This window comes from Ursus maritimus, unplaced genomic scaffold, assembly GCF_017311325.1.
Source record: "Ursus maritimus isolate PB19 unplaced genomic scaffold, ASM1731132v1 scaffold_20, whole genome shotgun sequence".
NCBI classification, from domain to species: Eukaryota; Metazoa; Chordata; class Mammalia; order Carnivora; family Ursidae; genus Ursus; species Ursus maritimus.
Window position 1 is genome coordinate 43,065,999 of NW_024424453.1, and position 26,513 is coordinate 43,092,511.

At 38.3% G+C, this 26,513-nt stretch overlaps 2 protein-coding genes across 7 annotated transcripts in view; one reads left to right on the top strand and one right to left on the bottom strand.

The window, feature by feature from the left end:
- Nucleotides 1–10,704, top strand: part of CMC1 (C-X9-C motif containing 1) — a 94,401-nt gene extending 83,697 nt beyond the window's left edge. For all 3 annotated transcript variants that reach the window (XM_008709467.2, XM_008709453.2, XM_008709460.2), the window contains 2 exons: nucleotides 7,735–7,825; nucleotides 10,440–10,704. In XM_008709467.2, coding sequence (XP_008707689.1) covers nucleotides 7,735–7,825; nucleotides 10,440–10,560 — 212 coding nt within the window. In that variant the 3' untranslated portion in view covers nucleotides 10,561–10,704. The remainder of the gene's footprint in view (nucleotides 1–7,734; nucleotides 7,826–10,439) is intronic.
- A 2,066-nt stretch (nucleotides 10,705–12,770) lies between these two features.
- Nucleotides 12,771–26,513, bottom strand: part of AZI2 (5-azacytidine induced 2) — a 35,517-nt gene continuing 21,774 nt past the window's right edge. For 3 of the 4 annotated variants that reach the window (XM_008709478.2, XM_008709482.2, XM_008709488.2), the window contains 3 exons: nucleotides 22,912–22,970; nucleotides 17,372–17,490; nucleotides 12,771–15,110 (listed from right to left, as the gene is read on the bottom strand). In XM_008709478.2, coding sequence (XP_008707700.1) covers nucleotides 14,698–15,110; nucleotides 17,372–17,490; nucleotides 22,912–22,970 — 591 coding nt within the window. In that variant the 3' untranslated portion in view covers nucleotides 12,771–14,697. The remainder of the gene's footprint in view (nucleotides 15,111–17,371; nucleotides 17,491–22,911; nucleotides 22,971–26,513) is intronic. The other variant, XM_040636886.1, reaches the window with a different exon arrangement.

Below are 26,513 nucleotides of genomic sequence, written 5' to 3' on the forward strand. Positions count from 1 at the left end.
CTCTTGTCGCAACGTTTTAAGGTCTGTTTTTCTGGTGGAAGTATTGCTACCCTGGCTTCTTTCCCCATGCATTTGCATGATAAATGTTTCTCTGTCCCTTCACTTTCAGCTGCATGTGTCTTTAGGTCTGGAATGAATCTCTTGTAGGCAGCATATAGATGGGTCTTGTTTTTGTTTGTTTGTTTGTTTAATCCACTCCATCACCCTGCGTCTTTGTTTGGAGCCTTTAGCCATTTACATTCAGAGTAGTTATTGATAGGTATGTATTTACTGCCATTTTTGTTTAATGGTTGTTTTTGTAGTTCTCTGTTCCTTTCTTCCCTTGCTTTCCTCTCTCATGATTATATGGCTTTCTTTAGTGATATACCTGGATTCCTGTCTCTTTATTTTTTGCATATCTACTACTGTTTTTTTGATATTTGGGTTGTTTATAACCTCTTCTGCATGTAGTAGTCTGTATTAATTTGATGGTCGCTTAAGTTTGAATGCATCCTTTATGCCTCTCCCCGCCATGTTTAGGTGTGTGCTTTCACACTTTACACCCTTCTTTTTTGTCCCGTGAGTGATTTTGGCATATAAACATATTTTTACTGCTTTCTTGCTGTCTGCTTTTCTTATTCTTGTGTATGGTCTTTCCTTTCCACTCAGAGAATCCCCTTTAACATTTCTTGGAGGGCTGGTTTAGTGGTGATGAATTCCTTTAACTTTTGTTTGTCTGGGAAGCTCTTTATCTCTCCTTCTAGTCTGAGTGATAGCCTTGCTCGATAGAGTAATCTTGGCTGCAGATTTTTTTTCTTTTCAGCATTTCGAATATATCATGCCACTTTTTTCTGGCCTGTAAAGTTTCTGCTAAAAAATTGGCTGATAGCCTTGTGAGATTGCCCTTATATGTAACTGTTTTGTTTTCTTTTGGTGTTTTTAAAATTCTCTTTATCACTACTTCTTGCCATTTGAATTATTCTTGTCTTGGGGTGGACTTCCTTGGGTTAATTTTGTTCGGGACATTCTGTGCCTCCTCAATCTTCATTTGTGTTTCCTTCCCCAGATTTGAAAAGTTTTCAGCTATTATTTCTTCAAGTATATATTTGCCTCCTTTTCTTTCTCTTACCCTTCTGGTATCCCTATAATGTGGTTGTTATTCTTGGTGGTGTCACTGAGTTCCCTAAGTCTATTTTCATTCTTTTTTTTTTTGTCTCTCACCTACTCAGCTTGGTTGCTTTCCATGACTCTTCTCTAGGTCATTGATTTGTTCTTTGCTTCCTCTAGTCCATTATTTATTCCATCTGGTGTATTTTTAATTTCATTTATTGATTTCTTCATCTATGAATTTTTCTTTTTTATGTTTTCTCTTTGTTAAGGGGCTTACTGTCCAGTGAGTTATCTTTAAGATTTATTACTTAATTTTTTAAGCTTTTATTTATTTATTTGACAGGGAGAGAGAGTGCATGTGCACACAAGCAGGGGGAGTGACAGGCAGAAGGAGAGGCAGAAGCAGGCTCCCCACTGAGCAGAGGACCTAATGTCCTCTGGGATCATGGGATCCCAGGACTCTGGGATCATGACCTGAACTGAAGGCAGACATTTAACCAATTGAGCCACCCAAGTGCCCTATGATTTATTGCTTTAAATTCTCTATCAGGCATATTATTTTTCTCCATTTTGCTTAGGTCTCTGCTTTGATTTTGTTCTCTTCTTTCATACGAGACATTTTCCTCTGTCCTCAATTTGTCTAACTCCGTGTCTGTTTTCGTGTGTCTGAAAAGTCAGCTACGTTTCCAGCTCTTGAAAGTAGTGGCCTAATGATTAAGAGGTCCTGGAGTGCCCTGCAGTGCTGTGTCCCCTATTCACCAGAACCTGGCACTTCAGGGGTGTCTTCTATGTATGTTGCATTCACCCTGGTGTCGTGGTTTGGCCCCTCTTCCTTCCGTCCAGTTGTCTGCAGTGGCTCTCTGCCTGTTGTGGGCAGTGTTTGGTTCCTGTGGTGTTAGTGGACCCGTCGGGCCACCTTGGGCTTGAATTGAGTCAGACTAGAGGTGCAGTAGCCCCAAACTACAGGGTACTTTCCCTGCGTTGTTCCCTGAGACGCTTTCATTGGTGGGCGTAACCTGCGATCAGACTCCTGTCTGCCCCCACACCACTGCTGGAGTTGCATTCGGACTTGCGTGTGTGGTTATCTTCCCTTCTCTCCAGGGCAGGAGTCACTTTGGAGTGGTGCTGGTCCCTGTCACAGCTGCTTGCACACTGCCAGGCTTGTTGCTCTGCTTTGGATGGGCTCTGGGCAAGAGTATTTTGGAGCAGTCAGCTCTGTAGAAGCCCACTGTAGTGGGGGGTGCGGTGTTAGCAACATTTGCAGGCAGGGGGATGGCCCACTGTTGGCAAGTTGGGTGGCAAGTGTTTGTGCCAGGCTGGTTCCCGCAGGTAGTCGTGTGTATGTGCTAGGGGACAGGGGAGAGAAATGGTGCTTGCCAGCTTCTTTGTCCCTGGGGCAGAGAGCCTAGGAGGAGTCCCCCAGTGATCCTCGTTCCTCCAGGACAAGCTCTGAGATGACTAAAGTAACTCGCCCTTCTCTGTGCCCCAGATGTTTTTCAGCTGTTGCTCCCATGCTGCATCTCTGAAGGCTGTTTGTTGTGCTGTCTCTTTAAGGATGGCGACTCAGTTTCCTCTTGCCCTCTCAGCTCTCCCAGAACTTAAACCCACTGATAGTTAATGTTGCCAGTGTTAAGCTCTGCCGATTGTAAGAACTCATGAAATTTGACCCCTTTGGTGTTCAAAGCCAAATGTTATGGGGATTAGTCTTTCCCATTGGGCTCTCCAGTGTGAGAATCTGTTTCTCTTTCCTCCCCACATACCTGGCATCCCTTCCCCCCAGGTCTCCACCCTTCCTACCCTCTTTGAGGTGGCCTCTTCTCTACATTTCAGAGTGGGTTTGTTCTGCCAGTCTTGGGGTAATTTTCTGGGTTATTTATACTGATGTGAGTGTTATCTAATTGTATTGTGGGACAGGGTGAGCTTAGAGTCTTCCTACTTTTCAGTCTTCCCCAGAAAATCTCCAAGAACCATTTTAGAACCTGCCCAATATTCATGTGTCATTGCCCTTTGGTTTTCCATAAGTAGAGGTCATCTGTGTTCCAGGAGCTACATACTAAATGTTGTTTGTCAGAATCACATCTTATTCTCATTTGTTTAACAAATGGAGATAATGAATCTGAGTATCCCTCTCAAGCTTTTTAATTTCTTTTAAATATCAAATTTTTGGAAACGTATTCTCCCATTCAGTAGGTTGCCTTTTCATTCTGTTGACGGTGTCCTTTGCTGTGCAAAAGCTTTTTATTTTGATGTAGTCCCAGTAGTTTATTTTTGCTTTTCTCTTACCTCAGAAGACATATCTTTAAAAAATATTCCCAAGGTTGATGTCAAAGAGAATACTGCTGATGTTTTCTTTTAGGCGTTTTATGTAGTTTTATAGTTTCAGGTCTCACATTTAGGTCTTTAATCCATTTTGAGTTTATTTTTGTGTATGGTGTAAGACAGTGGTCCAATTTCATTCTTTTGCATGTAGCTGTCTAGTTTTCCCAGCACCATTTGCTGAAGAGACTGCCTTTTCCCCATTGCATACTCTTACCTCCTTTGTCAAAGATTACCCATTTAAGTGTGGGATTATTTCTTGGCTTTCTATTCTGTTTAATTGATCTTTATGTCTGTTTTTGTGCCAGTACCATACTGTTCTGATTATTACAGCTTTATACTACATCTCGAAATCGGGATTGTGATCTAGCTTTGTTCTTCTTTCTCAAGGTTGCTTTGGCTATTCAGGGTCTTCTGTGGTTCCAAATCAGTTTGAGAATTATTTGTTCTAGTTCTATGAAAAATGCTCTTGGTATTTTGGTAAGGATTGCATTGAATCTATAGGTCTCTTTGTGTAGTGTGGGCATTTTAACAATATTTGTTCTTCCAGTCCATGAGCATGGAATGTCTTTCCATTTGTTTGTGTTGTCTTCAGTTTCTTTCATCAGTGTTTTATAGTTTTCAGGGTGTAGGTCTTTCACCTCCTTGGTTAAGTTTATTCTTACATATTTTGTTCCTTTTGGTGCAGTTTTAAGTGGAATTGTTTTAATTTCTCTTTCTGTTACATCATTATCAGTGGATAGAAACACAGCCAATTTCTGTGTATTAGTTTCGTATCCTGCAGGTTTAGTGAATTCATCTGTCACTTCTGATAGTTCTTCAGTGGAGTACGTAGGGTCTTCTACATGTCATACCATGTCATCTGCAAATAGTGACAGTTTATTTCTTCCTTCCCAGTTGGGATGCCTTTTCTTTTTCTTGTCTGATTACTACAGCTAGGACTTCCAGTACTATGTTGAATAAAAGCAGTTTTGAAAGTGGACATCCTTGTCTTGTACCTGATTTTTAGGAAACGCTCTCAATTTTTCACCAGCGAGTATGATATCAGCCGTGGGTTTTTCATGTATGACCTTTATTATGTTGAAGTATGTTCCCTCTGAACCTACTTTGCTCTTGCATTTTGTCGAGTGCTTTTTTCTGCATCTGTTGAGATGATCAAATGGTTTTTAATCCCTTTGTCTTATTAATGTGATGTGTCCCATTGATTTGTGAATAATGAGCCACTCTTGTATCCCTGGAGTAAATCCCACTGTTGTGAACTTTTAAATGTATTATTATTTCCTCTAGTTGGTTGAGGATTTAAGCATCTGTGTTCATCAGAGACATTGGCCTATAGTTTTCCTTTTTTTGTAGTGTCTTTATCTGGTTTTGGTATCAGGGTGATACTGGTCTTATGCAAAGAATTTAGAAGTTTTCTTTCCTCCTCTATTTTTGGAATAGTTTGAGAAGAATAGGTACCATGTTCTTGATATTTTAAAGGAAAATTTCTTGAATGTTATCTTTAAGTATGTTTCTTTAAATTTTGAAATAACTTTTTAAGCTCTCTGTTCTTACTGTTTATTGATATTCATTTGTATTTCCTTAAGATATACTTAAATGCATGAAATTTTGTTTTCATAATCTTTAGTGGTAGTTAACTTATGTATAGGCATATAAGCTTTATAACATTTAACATTGGAAGACAGAATTTATAAGGATGTCTTAGAATACCACTTGAGAAATCAGTTGGCAGTATTAGCAACATGATTATTATATGAATGTATGCTAATGTGCTAGGAAAGCAAGATCCTCATTAAAATCTTGTAGCTGAACAAGTGACAGAAACCTTACAAACAGCTTGAGGCTTTAGGCCAGTCATGGTTATTCCAAGAGATTTGGACAAGTGTGAAAATATACAGCCTGTGCCTTTATTGTGGTCAGAACACATAAATGCTATCTTGCATCAGTTCCCTACTGAGAATATTTTTATTCATATTCGGGAAAACAGATCTGAGAATAATGCAGCACGTAAGCATTCTGTTGTGAGTCTATCAAATGTTAAAATATTGGGTTTATTAAACTTGGAAAGTGGACTTTTAATAATAGGCATTGTGTTTGTGTTTTCCAGGGAAGGAGGGTTTCGATCACCCAGCATATTTTCATTAGGCAAATTCATGATGCTGATGATCTTTCTTTAGACACTATCTGAGCATGAACTGGTCTGCTGTAGGCCTAGTGAGGTTACAGTAAGATTGGGTGATGTGGAGCAATCAGACCATGGTTGATCACCACTGTGGAAAATGGCAGTTCCTTTAAAGAAGCCCTTAGCCAGATTTAGTCACTGCTGGGTTAACTTTATGTCCATACTCCCTTGGACGGTTTCCCAGGTCTTTTTTCTTTTTTTATTAAAGATTTTATTTATTTGAGAGAAAGAGAAAGCAGGAGCACAAGTTGGGGGGAGGGGCAGAGGGAGAGGGCGAAGCAGACTCCACGCTGAGCAGGAAGCCCATTGTGGGGCTTGATCCCAGGACCGTGAGATCATGACCTGAGCTGAAGGCAGACACCGAACCAACCGAGCCACCCAGGCGCCCCACAAACTGGGCTCCCAGGTCTTGATTCTTACTTAGCCTCATAACCATTGCTTGTCGAAAAGTAGATCCTTAGTATCGTGCTCGAAGTAGAAAAATTCACCTTGTAGGAATGCTAATGACATTCCGGAGTAAAAGTTTTGATAGCCACGGAGCCACCCCTCAGGATCTCCCTTGATAATGAGCTGGTTCTGTTTTCCTTTTTTGAGTTGGAGGGAGTCCTTAGTCAGAGGGCACCAAGGAAATTCCCTTGATCTGATTTGGCTCACGAGCCCAGCTCATGTGCACACAGTGGAACAGAATATTTGTAGTTGGGGTAAAAAAGATACCTGAGTGGGCTCAGGGGTCAGAGAGCAGCGGTGGGCCTGCTGGGACTGGAGAACAAGCAGCTAAAGGAAGGGAACCGGGGGTGTCTCTGATGCGAGTGTTACTGCAATTGACGTCATTGCCTGCGTCTGTCGTCCTTGTTCCTGTTCTACCACTTTTCCTTAGGGTGTGCTGTGATGCTTCCGGGTAGTTACAGAGGTCTGCGCTGGAGGGCCCTTGTCCCCGCAGAGCCCCTCTCCTGAGTTTTTTTATGCATTTAATAAATCTCAGTCATTTCCAGTTTGCTTGGGTTTAAAAGTATTTTTGTTACATATTGCGTGTCTTCATGGAGACCTCTTAATTCCCTGCTTGCTTTAATTTTATACATTATATTCTTTAGTAACTACAAGGGTAATACAGAGCTCCAGAGAAGAGGGAAATCTTGATAATTTTGCATTAAAGGAATTATAAAAGATACTTGGGAAACACTGTGTTTCACCTACCGCTTCTATGTGAGGATGATGCTGTATTGAAGCCTGACATGGAAATGGTTTGTTACTTGCAGCAGACTGGAGATGGCAGGGCTGACACTAGAGCAGCCAGTGGACACGAGGAAGGAGCGGAATAGTTAGGAGAGTAGTGGCAGCAAAGCACACTGTCCTGTGGGAAGCCTAAGGTAGGACCGTCCGACTTTCCAGAGCAAACCGGATTATGGTACCAGGCTTCTCTGGGTTGGGAGTGCTGAGAAGGCAGGATTTGAAAGGCAGACTAACCAGAATGGAAATTTGACAGAAAGCTGTTTTCAGGACCATCTGAAAGTTGACTTGGGAATGGAGTGGGAATCCTGTTTTCAAAAATGAAGGCCCTTTGCCAGGGTTATCTTAAAACAGGTGCCTTGATGCCATCAGATGACCGGCAGAGACGAGACACCAGAGGCCGGTGTCTGGAAACAACTCCCCTTTTACTCTTACTATTTCTTGTAAAAGATACCCCCCTTCTCTGTTAGAAATCTTCCTTGTTCTCCACATCCCTTCTATCTCCATGAGGCCTCCTCAGAGGTCCCCTCTCCCCCCTTTCAGAGTTCATCCTTTATTTCTGCCAAGTTAGTAGCACGCATCCTGTTCTGCCTTGTTCGTGCGCAGGTCTCTGGTGGTGGGTACTGTGCGCCAAGCATAATCTGGGTTATGTTAAATGGATGCGTATTTTAGGGCTGTTAAAAAGTAGAAGGAGTGTCTGAGTGGCACAGTTGGTTGAGTGACCAGCTGACTCTTGGTTTCGGTTCAGGTCATCATCTCGGGTTCATGGGATCGAGCCCTGCATTGACCTCTGTGCTCAGCATGGAATCTGCTTGGGACTCTCTCTGCCCCTCAGCCCCACGCTCGCTCGCTCTCAAATCTTTAAAAAAAATTTTGGTAACGGCATTTTTTTTTTTTTTTTTCTTTCCAAACTTTTTTAGATTTTACCAAATGTTGCAAGGACTCCGGAATCCTTATGGTAGTAAAGTGCCGGAAAGAAAATTCTGCATTGAAAGAATGCCTGACTGCTCAGTAAGTAGTCCCCACATTCTTTGTGCTTCTGTCTGTGTGTGTATGTTTGTAATATATGTAGCAGTAGGAGAATGTTCTTTAACTCATTACATGTAAGATTCTGTACTTCGCCCCTTCAGATCTTTGATATTGTTGGCTCAATCCGAGATTTCAGTTCGTTAAATATTAAGCAACATATTTATGAAAGGTCTTGTCAAGTTACATGGGTCAACACTGTATCTGACTAAAAATATGAGGTCAGCAAACAAGAATATAGGGTTTTTCATATGACTTTAGCAAATTCCTTTTCATGAACAGGCTGATCTGTAGAATATATTATAGATGGGCTTACATTTGTCTCTTCTAATGAAAAGGTACTGAATTATGATTTGTCAGCCTTGTGATTTGGGGATTAATATAATTGAACTCCTGGAAAAGTTGTAATAAATCAAATGAAGGATACAAAGGTAAATTTAAATTTTTGAAGTTAATTTTAAAATAATTCTTATTATGTTCATTGCCATTTAGTTGAATATTAAAGTAAAAAATTGCAAAGTTCTTTGAATGCAAGTGCTTTCTTTTTCTCAAAGACAGTTTTTTAGAGAGAGAGAGAGAACACGAGTGGGGGATGGGGCAGAGGGAGAAGGAAAGAATCTCAAGCCGACTCTGAGCTCGGAGCCTGATGACCTGAGCCAAAACCAAGAGTCGGACACTCAACTGACTGAGCCACTCAGGTGCCCCAAGTACTTTCTGTTGTATCTCCCACACATTTTATTGGCTACGTTATTGACAGTATTGCAGAGTACTTTGGTATTGTTAAGTTGTGAGGTCTTAGTTTTGGTTATCTAGCCTGTGAAACACATAGGTCAGCATGGTTTAATGCTTCCTTAGGGAATTAGGTAAAAAGAAGTGATCATCTGAATCAAATATTTTTCTTTTTGATAGCTAATAATGTACATATATATTTACAAACATTTTAGAATTCTGTAGTTAGAAGACTTGAGAAGTTAAATTAATCACTACATTTATGGATGAGGAAACACCCTATTTATGGGCCAGGACCTGCACTAAGCATTTCATCATAGAGTTTCTTCTGTGACTTGTTTTTCTTCCAATTCTATTCCCTCGTGCTCCCAAGAGATGTGTAATGAATAAATGAACCTGTTAAACTTGTGACTGAACTTAAATTCTTTTATATATTAAAGAATTTTTACACCTCATTTTTAGCCATCATAATAATTTGTTCTTAGTTTGCCATATTATCCCTCCCTCTCAGACGGGCATCATTAGAGCAGAGGGGCAGGAGTGCTATGGAGAGGGCAGCCTGGGCTTACCTTCTGGACCAGTCAGAGCTTAGCTAGCCATGTGGCCTCAGGCATGTTCCTCACAGAAGACGGGAAAATTATTCCTCATGGAGCGATTGTGAGGGACTGTAGGTAAACTCATTACAACAGTGCCTGGCATATAGTAATGGTAGCTCTTTTTAAAATTGTATTTGTTAGTTTTTGTGGCTTATATGGTAAGCCAAATGCAGTGAATTGCTTTTCATTCCTTTTACTTGACCTCCCTCCAGAAATTCCTTAAAATTCCCTTCTATCTGGCTTCCTTTATACTCTTTCCGGTTCCCCCAACATCTCTGATTTCTTCTTGGCCTTTTCTCCCTTATGTGATTCCTTACAGTGGGTTCCCGGTTCTCTCCTCATGCTTATGTCTGTGAAAGCTCAGTTTGCACCCATGGACTCAGTTACTCCCTATAGGGCATGACATTGCTCTCTTCAGGCCCATAACAGAACTCATCTCCTTTTCCTCCTCCTGTCTCCTAACTCTACATGGTTATTTCCTATTGATTGCAGTACCTACATCTTCCCCAGATCCATTTTGTCCTTTTCATCACAACTTCTCCCTTAGCTTAGGCGCTCATCGTTCTTTTCTGGATTATGTGGTAGTTTACTTACTGGGCAGCCTGCGCCTAACCCTGCTGCCCCCTTTTGGCGTGTCACATGCTAGCCGATTCATCCAAGACACAAAACTCATCTTCAAGTTGCTCTGTTAACAGTGTCCTTCAGGATAGATTTCGACTTCTTGTATAGCATGCAGTGACCTTCATGATGTGGCCCTTGCCCTGTCTAGCTTCATCCCAGGCCCTTATGTGCATAAGCTGCTGTAATGGTACTTAATTATTTGCAGTTCTTCATCCGTTTTTCCTCATCTTTGTGCCTTTCTGGTGTACCTTCAATATGGATTTCTCTTGTCCTTCATGGTGCAACTCCTGCACTTCTGCGTGCCATCTCCCCTTTCCCACGTCTCCATGGTGCACTGGGCCATACCTCTGGCATAGCACTCTGTATGTTGTGCAGCCTTTACGGACCTGTTCCAGAACACCGTGCGCTCCTTGAGGATAAGCGCTGTGCTTCTCGCTCTATCCTGCCATTCTGAAACCAACCACTGGGTCTTGCCCCTCACCCTCTTAACCAGTTTGATAGCCTAATGTTTACAATAAATTTATGACCATTTCTTAAAATCTACTTCTAAAGATTGTACCTGATGAAATGTCTGAGTATTATTAGAAATTGGTTATATTAAACACTTGCAAAATTTCATTTTTTAAGAGGAGATTTTCATTTCCTTCTTGTAGTTATAATGATCCAGCCTTTTATGAAGAATGCAAAATGGAATACCTGAAGGAAAGGGAAGAATTCAGGAAAACTGGAATTCCTACCAAGAAAAGGCTACAGAAGCTTCCCACAAGCACGTAGGCAAACATGCAGATACCTAGAAGCTCTGACACGCGCGGAAATCACGATCACCTAAACTAATGGACTCAAGGAAGTGCTTGCTTTATCCTAAATTATGGAAATATTAATTTAATCTGAAATAAAGATTTTTTTTTAAATTTCAAAGTCAAGCTTATCAAATGGGATGGGGGTAATAGTGAAACGGGATATGGTCTGCCTGGTGATCATGGATTTTTTGTATATTTTTCCACAACTACAGTTCTGTACCAGATACACTAAGTTTTAGGGTTCTATATAGACCTTATATTACCTTCATCCAGTGTATAGACTAATGGCTAATCATAGGGACCAGAAGTGACCAAAGGAAAGTAGGAATGGACAGCCGTCGAAGGGTGTTAATAACAAGGCAGTATAGCAGAATAGTAATGAATCTGAATGCTTCCTGATTCTATCACTGACTAGTTATGTAACCATGGAAATAATTTTCAGTTATTGTGGGGATTATTTCAGGTAAGTACAGTATGTGGGACAGTGCCTCATATGTGGTAAATGCTCTTTAATGGTTAATTTTGCTTGCATATTTGATGGAAATTTTCCTAAAATGAATTATGATGTTCCTTGACCTGTTAATTTCGTTACTGAAAATATTTTAAAGATCTCAGGAGCTAATGTAAAAAAATCGTCCGAGTACAATAATTTGCTTCCATGTTGAGCATTTTTATATCAAAACTTTTCTTTTCCTCCATGAGCTGTTAACTCTTCACTATAGCCATGGCAACCAGTTTCCAAGTAAGTAAAAAATATATAGTTCTCATTAAAATCACAAGTAGAGATTACTACACACTAGGACAAGATTTAACTTTGACCCCAATCCCATAAGATAGATCTGAGATTTTTTTAAAGGACTTAGTTTAAAGCAGATAGGATCCTAAGGAACCAATGTGATGTTCAAGTTCCATACTTTACTCAAGTGAACTGATCAAAAAACTGTTTTACTCTTACTTGAAACCCAAAGAAACCACATCTTCCCAGGCCACAGATCAAAAGGAAGATTACTAGAGAAGACAAAAGCAAAGCAAATATAGAAACCTAGAGACTACACGTCATAGGAGTAAACAAGCCTATATTCTTCTGTTCGCCTTTTGGTATTGGTGCATTTCCTAGAGCACAGGACCTTAGTTTTCATTTTTAATGGTACAAATGAAGAAAAGGCAGTTACTGTAAAAAGCTAGTGAAATATATAATCTGTGGCTAATTTATAATTTGGGTGAGAATCAGAGGAGCCACCTTCAATTTTATGTGGAAAATTCATTTATGTAGATTTCACTTTCTCCACAGGTGCTGGACAGTAGGTTATATAAATATGTTCATTCCACTGTCCGAAACGAAACCACTTATCACAGCTTTCAGGAATCCATGCCTAGCCACCACACTTGTCTACTTCTCTAATACAGCTGCCTCAGTTGTCTTGCTTGCTCATTCATACCTCTGGCTGATACTATTTCTGTTAAGAAACAGTACATAGATTTTCTTCCCCTAAAGATGCACCTTGTTCAAGTAGCCTCTCCAGATCAGATCATTATGGTTTTTGCATGATTCAGTCTCAGGTCTTTAAGTCTGAATTTTCCCCTACTCACTTGGTTTTCTAATGTTTCACATAGGTATGTCCCTGCTTTGCTTAGGAACTAGGTTCCATTCTGGCAGAATCTCCATTTCCTTTTAAAGAAGATGCAAATTTTATTTTCGCTAATAGGAAATCAAGAGGAGGGAGTAAGTGGCTTTTTGTCCTTACCTGTGTTCTCTTCCTTCTGTTATATAAATGTGAACTGGGTTATAAAAATCTAAAGAGTAAAGAAATTTCCAAGGGAAGCCCTCGGAGCAAATTTCAAGCAGTACGAAAGAAGTCAACATAAAATTTTCCATCTCCGGTGCATGGCTGGCTCAGTCGGTTGAGCATCTGCTTCTTGGTTTCAGCTCAGGTCATGAACTCAGGGTCCTAGGATACAGTCCCCAGTTGGGCTTGGTGCTCGGTGGGACGTCTGCTTAAGATTTTCTCTCTCTCCCTGCCCCTTAAATAAATCTTTAGAAAATTTTTTTCCATCTCAAATAGATTATCAACTTCAGATGGGCCATTCTCATTTCTCTTTGAATCTTACGTACAACAGAGATGATCATCAAGGACACATTTTTAAATTTATGGCTGGATAAAAGAGTTTTTGGTTAATCTTTACTAAAGAGTCCTACACATCATTTATTTAGCATTTCACACTGTAAAGAACATACAATCACTGATTTCTAGCATACCTGTTTGATAGCCACCCTCTTGTTCAGATGGAAGAACATTTTTTCCACTTAAAAGAACTGGTTTAACAAGACAAATGCCTGTTACATGAATCAAATGAACAACTAACAATTAGTACCTGACCTTGGAATATATAGGCAAGGACAGTATTTCACATTCACTTCAATTTCAAACAAAAATAATTTATTTTAATTAAACAATTTCTTGGCATTGTTCAAAACAATCAAGCCATTATCTCACACTACTTCTTTGCAACGGAAAGTGTCCAACCTTGGTTTAAAAAAAGGCAAACCAGTAAGCTACATTAGAGATTAGACAGAATATACAGCCTATGCAGCCACATGAGAAATAGTTTCTGCTGCTTTGTTATTACACAGGTAGTTGCTTCCTTTAGCTAAAGCCTGAGGTCTTGTATTTGTTTTATGCATATTGGGTTTTGTTCTATTACTTGGCAGGAGATTGTACTCCCTGGAGTCAGCTGTGTTCATTGGTCAGAATAAATTCCAGCATCTGACACCAATTCCATTAATCACAGACAAGCTTGAATAAGTGAGTAAGATAATAGAAAGACAAAACTATCTGGTGAACGGTGAACATTGTTTATGTATGTATGCTATTCGGTTAATATAGAAGAGATCGGAGATATTCTTTTGAGTTCAAGATATTTGAAACTGTCTATCAAAAAGGATAAAGGCCTCCTACATGAAACACTTTATCTCAGGCAAAAGATGTATAAGCCAACTAATACATTCTATTACTAATATGTTAATACCACCACCCTGCAAGAATTTAGATAGATTTCTGTGTGAAGCCATCCTTGTTATATCCTTGTTTATAAATGATAGGCCACTTAGAACCAAAAAGTCTGGGGACATTTCATGATTGTACTATATCAATACAGCACAGAATCTGGTTTAGAGAATTACAATTCCTAATTTGGTTAATGAAAAATCACTATCTCAATGAGTAAAATGTTACATTTCAAAAAAAAACCCTAACAATTTATAAGTTGCTCTACGTAACAAGCAAGGTACAGACTCTGAAGATGACTTCATCCAGTTACATACTTACGATTTCATTATGGACCACTGAAGGCACAGATTTAGAATGAAACCTCTGTGGTACTCTTTCTACTTCTCACTGAATACTACAGAATTATAATAGTTTACACACCACATAGTTTTTCAACTATTTCATCACTTTGTTAGGATTTGAGGGATGTACAGGACAAAGTTGGCTTCAATGATCAGGTTATTTCAAGTCTCAACACTGATTAAAAAACGATTTTAAGTTCTTAAACTTTGAAACACAATAGCATATGGAGATGGAATAAACGGTAAGAGATACTATTATTCAACTATAACACTTTTCATCTTTATGCAATATAAGGTCAATAGAAACATAACCTATTCATTTTTGTCATTTACTCTTTTTTGCAACTTAAAGCAACTTACAATTTTTCTCAGATATTAATGGCCTCTTTTATTTTTATGAATGGATATTTCGGCATTTCACATGCTTTAAAAAAACCATGTCTAAGAAATTTTAATTCCATTCTTTATGTGAGAGGCTGTTATTTACAATTACCGAGAAAGGCAGAATTGTCTCTTGGAAACACCTGAAGTTTATTAGTAAGTAGCATATGTCTGATTCTTAGCCAGAATATGGAGCTGGAGGGTGCTCTTTCATACTAGAAAATCAACTACAGAACGTGGAACAGTGTGTGCAAACGTATATGCCGAAGAACTCTGCAAAAGTTTAATCAGAATCTGCTTTCAGTTTGTTAAATAAGTTCTTGAGCGCGCCACTGAGGGAGATACAGTCACCTCATGACCAAATCATGAATCTCTTCAGAATTAATTCTTATAAAGACAGTTTTGATTATGTTGATCCAAGTAATGCAGTGGTGGCAGGTTGGGTGAAGGCAAAGTTTTATTTTTAGTTTCCCCAAATGCTGTCTCGCTTGATTTAGGAGGGCTTGGGAATACCCAAGAATTATCTTCCAGAGAATTTCTGCCGTAAGAGTTGTGTTCCTGAAAGTTAGTACCATCATGAAGAATGGATCGCTCGTTATCTGTCCATGATTGGAGAACTGCTTTCTCTGATAAAACCTTTATATCTCCTGGTAAAGGGGAAGATGTGGTATGGCAAACAGTTTTGCCGTTTGGTGAGAGGGGGGAATGTCTTTTGTATGTTGCAGTAAAATTCGCCAAGTGCAGTTTTGTGCTGTCTTTCCCAAGGTCTTCCATGCATCCTACTGGGGCACAGGCTAAAAAGAAAGCACAGGCTAAATGTCAGTTATTAAGGAACTCGTGCTGATAAAATACGGAACACTTCATTTATTTGGTTAAATCTAGAACTGGAAATAAAATTAACATTTCTTAGTGTGATCACTGGGGCACTGTGACTTGAAGACAGATGAAAAATGATCTGAGTTCTAATCCTGAATCACTTATTTACTGACACTGTGACTTTAGGTTAAGTCACTTAATTACTCCCAGGTGTCACTTCTCCTGTCTGCAAAATGGACATAGTAATCTTGTCCTGCCTATATCACAGAATTATTTATGAAGGTGGAAACCAATAAAGTTAAAATACAGGAAGGATCCTGTTCTTGGTTCCATGTGGAGCTAGAAAAGGCTTGCAGACTGTTTACGTGGCAGTGGAAACTAAGCTGTTCTAAAGTAATGTTTTGTTAAATATAATATCCTTTGCTTATTCAAATCTTTTTTCCATAGGTGCTTCAAAAGTAAATTTTTTCAGAAATAATTACACTGTGAATTGATGAGGCCTAAATGAAGTTTTAATAAACATCCAAAGGCTTTTATGGATAAAAGTTTGAATAAAATTTATAAAATAATCCTGTTTCTTAAATACATTTTTCTGCTATGGTTACAGTAATAAGTCAAGAAAAAAATGCATTTAGTACACATGTAATGGCTTAGAAAGCAAACCGCTTTAGAGCTGCTATTTAGTGATAGCCAACGTAACAGTAGTAAGAGCTTTATGAGCTGCTCTTCCCTTCCGACTCAACCAAGTAGGGTGAAATGCTAGGAATTAGAACGAAGACTTGATTCTGTAATTTCCTAAGAAACTGAGCCACATTATAAAATAAGCTCATTGCCTTTTTTCTTGGGAAAAGGGACAGCAGTAGAGGAGACACAGAAGTAACGGTGCTCAACTTCTTGACAAGGGTGATCTGTACATTAGGAAAAAAGATGATTTAGTCTGCTCCTCAAAGCACTGAGTTCTGCAGTAAGGAGTGGTGGCCTCGAGCTTGCCACTGTTGTAGTGTACTAGATATTTTACGGTTCAATACACCAAAAGACACATCCTTCACTAGCTCAGAAGGGACACACAAATGAGTCATTTTCAAATACGGAAAAACCATTTCTTCTATATTATTCTTTGGAAACCATTATATAAACAAAGAGCCTCACTGAAAACTCCCTACAAAATTACTGTGTTCCTTTTAAAAGGAGGAACTTCTCCAACATACATTTGCCTCATATGTAACCCTGGCCACTGGAAAACTCAAGGGCAAAATGAACCATAAATTAAGTTGGAGCCTGCCAGAGCACCATATTAGTTTGCCTGATTCATAAATAACTCTCTCAAAACTGAAAGGAGTTTTAACTTTAGTTTTCCTTTTTCCCTACTAGTAAACACTCCTGAGGAGATTTATAAAATAAAATTCTCTTGTGCCCTCTTTAGGGGCAATACGAGGTACATATAATTTTAAATTAGGTGGTGGTGATTATTTTTTACAAAAAGTTGCCTCTCATTCCTTTAAAATAAACTTAGGGCATTCAAATTTACAAGTTTTCAGAAATATACCTATTATGTAATAAAAAGTGCAAATGCACTGATTTTCTCTGAGGTATAAAAATAGCTTTGGCAAAGTAGCCACTGCTGCGTTAGCCCAAAACTCAAAAAATTTAGTCAGCCAAGCAGTTACATATGAAAAGCAAATCAATGAAAATTTTCGTTTCACTGAAAGCGATAAGGGGATAACTAGTCTCCATTCTAAACAATCTATCCTTTATGGAATGAAAATTAAGTTTACCAACTGCAAAGAACCCAATAAACGCATCAAGGTAATTTTTTTCAAAACAATTTAAAGAGCTAGGTCTTTGATATATTCTGTAGCACTGGAATGAAAAATAGCTTTTGGTGTCTTGGTGTGTTTTTTTTTTTTTTTTTTTAATATAAGAAGGACTTGTGGTAAAAGGTCAACTAGAGCAAACTTAACACCTCAGCCTTATACACATAAGCAACACTTGGCTGAGAAAAAAAGCCACAAGGGGAAAAGAATACAGTACTGAAGAAAAAACACATCAGCAACACCTTTATGTGTGAAGTTGACCAGTATGAGAATGAAGCCAAAGCAGAGAATAGGTAGGCTGTGAACATACTATATATACTTTGGCTTATCAAAATCATCTGATGAGATTTCGATAAGAAACGATAGCCAGTTGCTCTTCAAGCTGTTTGGCTGGAATCAGTGGTTTCCAGCAAACATGAACTTGCCTTTCTTGATTGTTGTTGGGGTTTTCAGTTTTCTTAGTAGTTCAGCTTGTACTTGAGTCACCAAATGTAAATTAGATATTTCTCTCTTCAGTTCCCAGTATGCATTTTGCATATTATCACTGAAATACAGTTTTTTAGAAAAAGTTAATGGTTATAATTTTCTTTATGGACAGAAAGGAGTGACTTTAAAATAGAAATGAGCATATCTGCATTTCTGCTCCAATTAGTTTTGAGATGATATAAATTAAACAAAACTTCCTCATTAAATAACTGAAATATAATTAGGGCATTAGAACAAGTAAAAAGATCTTATTCATAATAATGATATTGACCTAATTTCTAGCCATTAACTGAACTATATTAAACAGAAGGGTATTACAAAAAGAAGTATTATGTATTATAACCAACTTTCTCATTAATTATAGCCTATAATGTGCAGTGCTGTGACTATACTTTAAAAGTAAGGGGTATGGTCTTCATGTACAAATCAGATAAAAAATAAAGTGACGTTTATTCATGTATAGAGTTTTAATTTGTATTTATCTCTTGATTATGGTTTTTGACGTTTTGAATTGAAATGTATCAACTGCTGAACGTATACCCAAATCCACATTAAAATTTAGGTTTCATGCATTTCATTCTTTTATGTTTGACTGGGCTGTCTCATATTGTTGGTTCTAAACCAATGTGACATGACAGCACTAGACAAGAAGAGCCAGATGATTTCCTGGTAAGGGAAAAGAAGCTAGAGAGAGAGGATTATATGAAACAGAAATTAAAAACTTCATAAATGCCTCTCATTTTCATAATTAAAAGTATTTTACCTCAATTATCTGAGATGTTATAAATTAGTTATTTTAAACCTAATTTGTAAAAGTTTCATCCGTTAAACATGGATATTCATGATTTTCTTTTTTGGTTCTTAATTGCCAATTAAACAAATCTTCAATATATATTCTTACTTTGCTATACAAGAATATGTAAAATGTTAAGTATAAAAACAACTGATCTCATAGCATTCAAATGACCGTTACTGCCTCTTAAAGATATTGGCATAAATTTAGTAAATCAAGTTAGAAAATGTCAATTTTTATCTAGCTATAAATAAAAGCCTTTAAACAAGCCAAGGGATAACACTGTTGTATCTAAATCTAATATCCTATTCGAATTACAATGCAACAGATCTACTCAAAAACCATGATTCTGAATGTAAGGTTACATACCTTTTTTTGTCAAGATATTTCTATTCCACTCAGACTACAATTCTTTGATTAGAAGCAGAATGAACTTTATATACTGCTTTCGGGAAAAATCTACATGTTTTAGTCTATTGTAAACGTCATTTGTCAAACAGTAGTCTATTAAAAATCACAGAGCTTTTTGCAGGTTTTTGATAAGTGTGAAATAATTACTTCACAAAAATTAGTTAACCACCTCCACTTCACCAGTAAACATCTGAGATGTATGCTACAATGAATGTTTCACATAGGAACCTGTCTTAAGTGTGAAGAGTTGTTCGTTCCTTGTTGCAATTGTGGGTATTCAGTATGCTTTCCAAAGAGTTACTCACATTACCTAGCAGTAAGTGTAAGTGCTGTATATGTGCTAATTCATGCAGACAGGCATGATACGAATAATACAGCTTAAAAATAGTGTTTAATTATTGGCATGAGATAGTAAATCAGTACCTGACTTTGAGAAAAGAAAAGCAAATATCCAAGACCATGTTTGGATCCTAGAATATCAAACACATTTAATCATTCAAAATAGCTAAGCATGTAAAATAAGAAAGAAACAATTCTAACAGAAGTGTTAAAGCAGTGTCTAATACACATTTTCTAATTCGATTTAATGAAGACTGCTTATAAACTAGGTGAAACTAAAAACTAGGTCACCAAGTCTTTTTCTTTTGCCCTTAATGTCACCTGAATTAAAAACTACAGCTAAAAAAACCCCCGAAAAACAAACAAACAAAAAAAAACAACAAAAAAACCCCACCAAAACACAACAAACTAAGTATAAGCTCTCCCCCTTGTGGATAACAAAGTAATAACAGTCACTACACTTTAAACAGTCTTCAAAGTACATTAAAAAAATTCTATTTGAACAAAGTATTTCAATCATTACTGAAGTGAAACTGAACAGGCAAATCGTCACCCACAGACCTTCAGCCGAGCCCCAGGAGTGTGGATGCAGTTAGGTTTTGCTTTAAATGACACAGGTAGGGGGGTGTGTGTGGGTGTGTGTGTGTATGTGTGGGTGTATGAAATTATAAAACTACTTGAGCACTGAGACGCAACACTGAAAAGCATCCCAAATGAGAACCCTACCAAATAAAATAGACGAAACAAAAAAATGTGTGAAATGCCTAACATAATAAATGCTCAACCATGTTCTTACACCAACTTGGCAAGCTGGGTAACCACATTTTCTGCGTGAGGGAGCAGGTTCAGGAGAACTTACTCCATACTCTAACACGTTCCTGATCAAACCCATCTTTTAATTATCCAGTCGAAGGACTGCCTGCTGCCCTTATGGGGTAACATTTTTCATATCATCATTACCATCATCTTCATCACACATTTACCAAGCACCTCCAATATGCTGGCTGCCAATACAACCTTCTTAACCCTAGATTTCAACCCTCTAAATTTTAAATGTAATGTACCTCCTTCTTGAGATGTGAGTAAGCAGGTTTCATATCCTGCTTACGAAGTCAAACTGTATAAAATCCCAGTTTTCTTAAGTGTCACTATACATTCAACTCTTCAATACTGAAATGAGTATTCCTTGTCTAAGAAAAATCTAATTTTTTACTTCACCCATTTGTGTTTTTCTTTAGCTTCTGGAAATTTACTGAACTATTACATTCCCCGAGGAACTAAAAGTATGAGATAATCTCACCCAAGAGCTAAAGATTCAGAAATGTATATTTTGATAACTATGATTCCCCCAAACCAAGTGTCTTTTAGACATTTTTGATTGTGAGGCCCAGCGAGGAATTATTTTGCACTGTAACCCAAAGAAAACACATTATGAGAAACCATACTTACCCCCTTATTATGTGTAATACACTCTGGTATGTTCTGTTTTATTCAGTATTTGTATAAAATACTTCTCTCGACACAACAAAGTTTCATGACCACTAAGGGAACACAGCACAGTTTGAAAACCACTAACCTAATCCATATTTCCTAAAGATTTGCATTTTAAGAAGTTCACAGTGTAAGCTTACTCCATACCTAGATATTTAAGAACTGAGGACAACAACCTAAAGCTAACACCAAACAGAACACTGGCAGGAAACAGGCCAAATTTCTGATTGGGCTGTTGTTAAACGATGTACACAGTAAGTACCATATAAAAGGCCGCTAGTAACTAAAGATTCACTCTATGTGAGGGAAACAATACAGTACCTCATTTGCCTGGCAATATGATGGAGTAAATATGAGAAAAAAGTTTTCCCAAAAAGGGTGTTTTACAAATAAATGAAAAATAATCCTTAAAAATATGTATAACTTGTACTTTTGGTTTTGTGGAAACATTCCTATGTATCTTTTTGCTAATGTAGTAAACTTATATCTGAATTGTTCCACTTAAAAGTGATAAGGTAAGTTAAAAATATGAATAAAACAGGACTATAAACTGGGAATAGGTATAAATGGTAAGGTGAAGGGAAAACAAGATAAAATGCAGCTAAGAATGAGGCGAACATAAAAATGCATGATGCAAAGTCTACCAAGGGCTTTAAACTACAAATTTAGTTATTAGTTTTCTAGTTACTTACCAAAAAAGGGAAACCTAATCAGTTTTACAATCCATAGTTTCCATAAAATAAATGCAAACCAACCTGTGTAAAACTTTGAGCACTAGGAAGCCATCAGGACATGCTTTAATTATACAGTTCTTTCAGCATACAAGTATCTCTTCGAGTGAACTTAAGGCAAATCTTTCTAAAAATTGTTTCTCTCAGCTGATACTGAGTTAATACTAAGGTTTAGAGAATTCAAAACTGCACTTTGAAGCCCCAATTATATAGCCTGGCAGCCTCAAAAGCTAGACTCATCTCCTTGTACCTTTATCCTCTTAAATCCTGGTATAGACATTCCTCACTATCTCGTTAGTTATATGATGTCTTTAGAGACACTGGGCGGGAGGGAGGGGCAGCTTTTTGAATTATTCTCAGTAGATGTGATCCAAATTATGTAAAATTTCCCATGAATGGAAGCAGAAGTCAATCTGTATCAATTACCTCTAATATATAATATACATAGCCCTTTCATTTAACGTACTCTGATTCTAACATATTTGTTCCCTGCTTTCCAAAAATGTTCTGAAGAAGCTTATAAAACTGAAAAATAAAACAAAATGAGGGGAAACTTAGGTTGACAGGAGAAAAGATAATTTTGATAAAGAAGAAAACTTTCAGAAACACAGGGTGCCTGGGTGACTCAGATGGTTAAGCATCCAACTCTTGTTTTCGGCTCAGGTCATGATCTCATGGTGGTTGACACAGAGCCCCTGTGTCGGGATCCTTGTTCGGTGGGGAGTCCACTTCCCCTCTCCCGCTGCCCCTCCCCCTGCTCACACACACTCCTCTCTTTCTAAAATAAATAAATATATCTTAAAGACAACTTTCAGAGATAATTTACATGGACACTGATCTAGACACTGTTTAAAAAGGAAAAACTTCCTTGCTGTGAAGTTAGACGAAACTGAAGGTATAACAGAACTGTTCAAATGGCAGAGTTTAGTAGTTGCAAGAGAGATGTTATGACCCACAAGGCCTAAGTATGCTGATCCAAAAAGTTTGGCTACCCCCTGGATCCAGATTGGCTGCAATCCTCAAATTGTTTGCCCTAGTTGATCATTTCTCTCAATTAGGTTTTTGATAGAAGTAGGAGCCACTTCACATTATTTACTTTAGCTTAGTAAACTCTGAAAGCCAAATGATCCAACAATGAAGTCAACTCACTGTTTTTCATTGGATGAAAGTATCCATATACAGAAGGGATGTAAAATAAGATAATCTGAAACACTGTACATGTTACTTAAGTAAAAATGACATATATTTAAGGGAAAAAGGGTTAAAGTAATATACATGAACTCTTATAGCTACTTTTGTTTTTAACCCGAGGACAGTTATCTTAAAATTCATGTTACAACAAAGACTTAAGGTGGTCCAAGTTTGCCCTTAAGACTACACGGTATTACTGTATAAGGAAATGTATAATTCTTCATGCAAAATCAGAATTTATTATAGAGTATTTTCTATACGGCTAGCTCCCTAAAGCTCTAAAATATTGAATGCTCAAAAATTTTAAGGCCTCGCAATATGTACCTTTCTACTACTTAAGTTCAAGCCAACTGTTGAAGAGCAGTTAGATGTTTTTTATAAATCCACTGTGATTAAAGATTACATGCAGTACCCAAATAGTATCCATTGGTTTTTAAGGTTAAATCATAACAAATCTAGGTAAACTACACAAAGTGGCCTACAGAAGAATATATTATTTCTGAATGTTGAAAAATGTTCATACCTTGAAATGCTCAGTCTTTGGAGATCGCTGCTTTTTAGATTGTCTTCCTGAGATGGATCCTGTCATAATTGTTTTAGAAAAAAAAAAAAAAGTTTAAAAGTTGTAACTGTTAAGAAGTATAGATCTGCTTCCCAACTAGTGCCTTATGATATGGAAGTTTTACAGATACGGGGGCCCATGGTTACAAAATATTGGGAAACATTGTTCGAGTTAAACAGGTTCCTACACTCTAGGACCTCTCAGAACCTTTGGTATATATAATAGTACATTGTGGATCATTAAATGGGTTATAATTAGGTACCTTAGAACTCTACACCAACTCCATTTTAGAGAGCTAATGTTTTCTAAACTTCTTTGCCCCTAGTGTCTTTTTTCCCAAAGGATCAACTTTTCTGAATATAAATGACTGGAATATTGGGGAAAGTTTAAAAAGGGCCATAGTGGAACTGACCCTGGAACCTTGATCTCATTAATACCAAACAGTAATCAACTGAATAAAAACAACAATAAAAACCTCATTATTATGTCCATGCAGGGATGCTATTCACACTTTAAAAGATGTTATAAAATGTTTCACAGAAAATACCACCTCAAAAATATTTGTAAATATAGCTATAGTAGATATAAGCAAGATTAATACAGTGAACATAAATTTTTCTCCCTGACTTGCTCTCTGATTTCCACATCCAAGAGGACTCTGATCAGCAATACCTTTGAATAAAATTTAAAAGTGTACATCTCACAACATCAAGATTTCAACTTGGAACCTCTGATAAGTTTATATCAAGCATTCCACTCTTCCTTGATCTTAGCTGTGAGCATTTTTAAGTTTTAAATCCCACCCACTCACCCTGCCAAAGAAATTTCTATAAAGGTGAGAATTAAGTCTTAAATTGTTTCTTAAAAATTCCCCCTTTATTAAACTCTTGTTTCTTTGTCTTTCAAATGCCATTTCATCAGTAAGCAAAAAATTTCTAAAGTGTCTTCTACCTTCAAATGTCTGTTTCTATGATTTATGATAGATGAATTAAACTAAAAGCAAATTTATCCCCTAGCACCATCTAGTGGAAAAGAGTAACTAATAAGAACTGAACTACAACACACACACCCCCCCTTAACACACACAAAGTTTTTTTTGAAACACTGACTTACTGAATCCACTATATACTAGGCATTGTGCTAAATGTGTTACACGTTACCTAATCTTTATGGAAAAAACAGATATTTAAAAGTCTACTTTATAGAAAACAAGTTCAAAAGAATTAAATGATGTTCCTAATGTTACATAGTTAATAAGCAACACCATAATTATGAGCCAAATTTTTTACAATGCCATGGTACTGCTTCCTCCTAAGGAAATATCCATTATGTAAAAAGCTATCATTTCCCTTTCAAAGAAAATCTATTTACTGACATTTATAATTCAGAGCTTCAAGGTACAGATCCTTTCTTGCAATCACATCTTTAAAAAAAAAAAAAAAAGCCTCTAGGGCCACCTGGTGGCTCAGTTGATGAAGCACCTGCCTTCAGCTCAGGTCATGATCAGGGTCCTGGGACTGAGCCCCACATTGGGCTCCCTGTTCAGCAGGTAGTCTGCTTTTCCCTCTGCCCAACCCCGCATCTCGTGCTCTCTCTCAAATAAATAAAATCTTCAGAGGCCTTTTTTTTTCTAAAAGAAGATGGCAGAGTAAGAGGATCCTATGCTGACCTCGTTCCACGGATACAACCACGTCAGTGTAAATAACCCAGAGAACTGGCAGAACAGACTCTCCACAGCAGAACGTAAAGAGGCGGCCATTTTGAAGAGGCAGGAAGAGCAGGCAGGAGCTAAACACACCCACCCACAGGACTGTCTGCAGGAGGGAGGGACACCACTGGCACAGAGAAGGGAGAAAAACAGACCCTCACACCAGCCAACCCAGGTATGGGGAACACACACAGAGAAAACATACCCCCTTAACATTTGGCTTTGAAAATCAAATTACCCCAGTTCTTACAATCAGTGAGGCTTAACACCTGGGACTTTACAAATTGGTGGGCTCAGCTCTGGGAGCGAAGGGAGGATGAGAGGAAACAGAATCCCAGCCCTTAAAGAGACAGCATAATCAGCCCCAAGAAGATAGAGCATAGAAGCAGCACTTTAAAAAATGCCTCCGGTATATGGGAGAGGTAAGTTTACTAATCTCAAGAACATGTGCTGGAGCAGCAGGGATCCTTGGGAGACTTCTCCAAGAACAAAGGGCTGGTGGGTGCCATTTCCCTCCCTGGGCTCCCATCCTATTTACATGGACACATGTGGGAACCAGTGCAGCACGCTCTCCACTTAGGTCGCTAACAGCGTGCCCTACATGCTTCTGCAAACCTGCCCTCTCCAACCCAACCAGCCTCCACAGGTTTGGGCAGCAGCAGGTACCCTCCCACAGCAGACCAGCACAGACCTCGCTGGCACTGCATGCACTCCCCTTCCCCTTCTGCAGACTCACCCCCACCAGCAAGAAAGCAGTTTTCAAAAGCAGCTCCAGCTCCCCCCTCAGAGTAGACCTCATCAAACCTTGCTAATACCATATACCCTTATGGTATATATACATTCATCTGTGAACCTGCCTCTTCCAATATGCCATTGGCCAGAGCCCATCCGAAGAGGTCTGTAGGCAGTGTGTAGGCAGCCGTGACAGGGCCAACACTGCTCCAAAGTGGACTTCTGCCCTGAAGAGAGGGGACAATAACCACACACACACCAGTCCAGCTGTGGCCAGTGCAGGGGGTAGCAGGATAGACATGTGGTCTGGCTATAGGGCCAGCTCACCAACAAAAGCTTCTGAAGGCACAACACAGGGGAAGTACCCTGAAGTTCAGTGCTACTTTGTCTGGGAAAAGCCTGGTCTGCCTTGAGCCAAGCCCTAGGTGGACCCAAACTGGCTCACTAACAACACAGGGACCAGACCCTGGTCACAACAAAGAGAGCCATTGCAGACAACTGGACTGAAGGCAAAAGCAGCTTAATCCGAACAGTAGGGTAACACAACACACAAAGGAGACATCCCTGAAACATGAGGTTCTGCTGAACAGGGGACATTGTACTGCAGAGCACAACAGGAGCTCTTCTTCATAAGGCCACTATTTCAAGAGCTGGAGACACAGTGACTTTCCTAACACAGAGAAACAGACAAAATTGAGAGGATTATGTCCCCAAAGAAAGAAGGACAAGAACACAGCAAAGAGAGCTAAACAAAACAGAGATAAGTAATATGCCTAATGGAGAATTTAAAATAATGGTCATAAAGATACTCACTGGACTTGAGAAAAGAGTGGAAGACCGCAGCGAAACCCTCAAAAAAGTGACAGAAATGATAAAAAAATAGTAACTCAGCAACTGAAATTAGAAATGCACTAAAAATAGTGGACTAGAGAAAGCAGAAAAAAGGATGAATGACCTGGAGGACAGAGTAATGGAAAGCAATCAAACTGAAGAATGAAAAAAAACTGAAAACAGTTTTAGGAAACTCAGTGATGCCACCAAGTGTAATAACATTTGCATTACAGGGATACAACAAGGAGAAGAGAAAGAAAAGGAGTCAGAAAAGTTGAATAAGAGCTAAAAA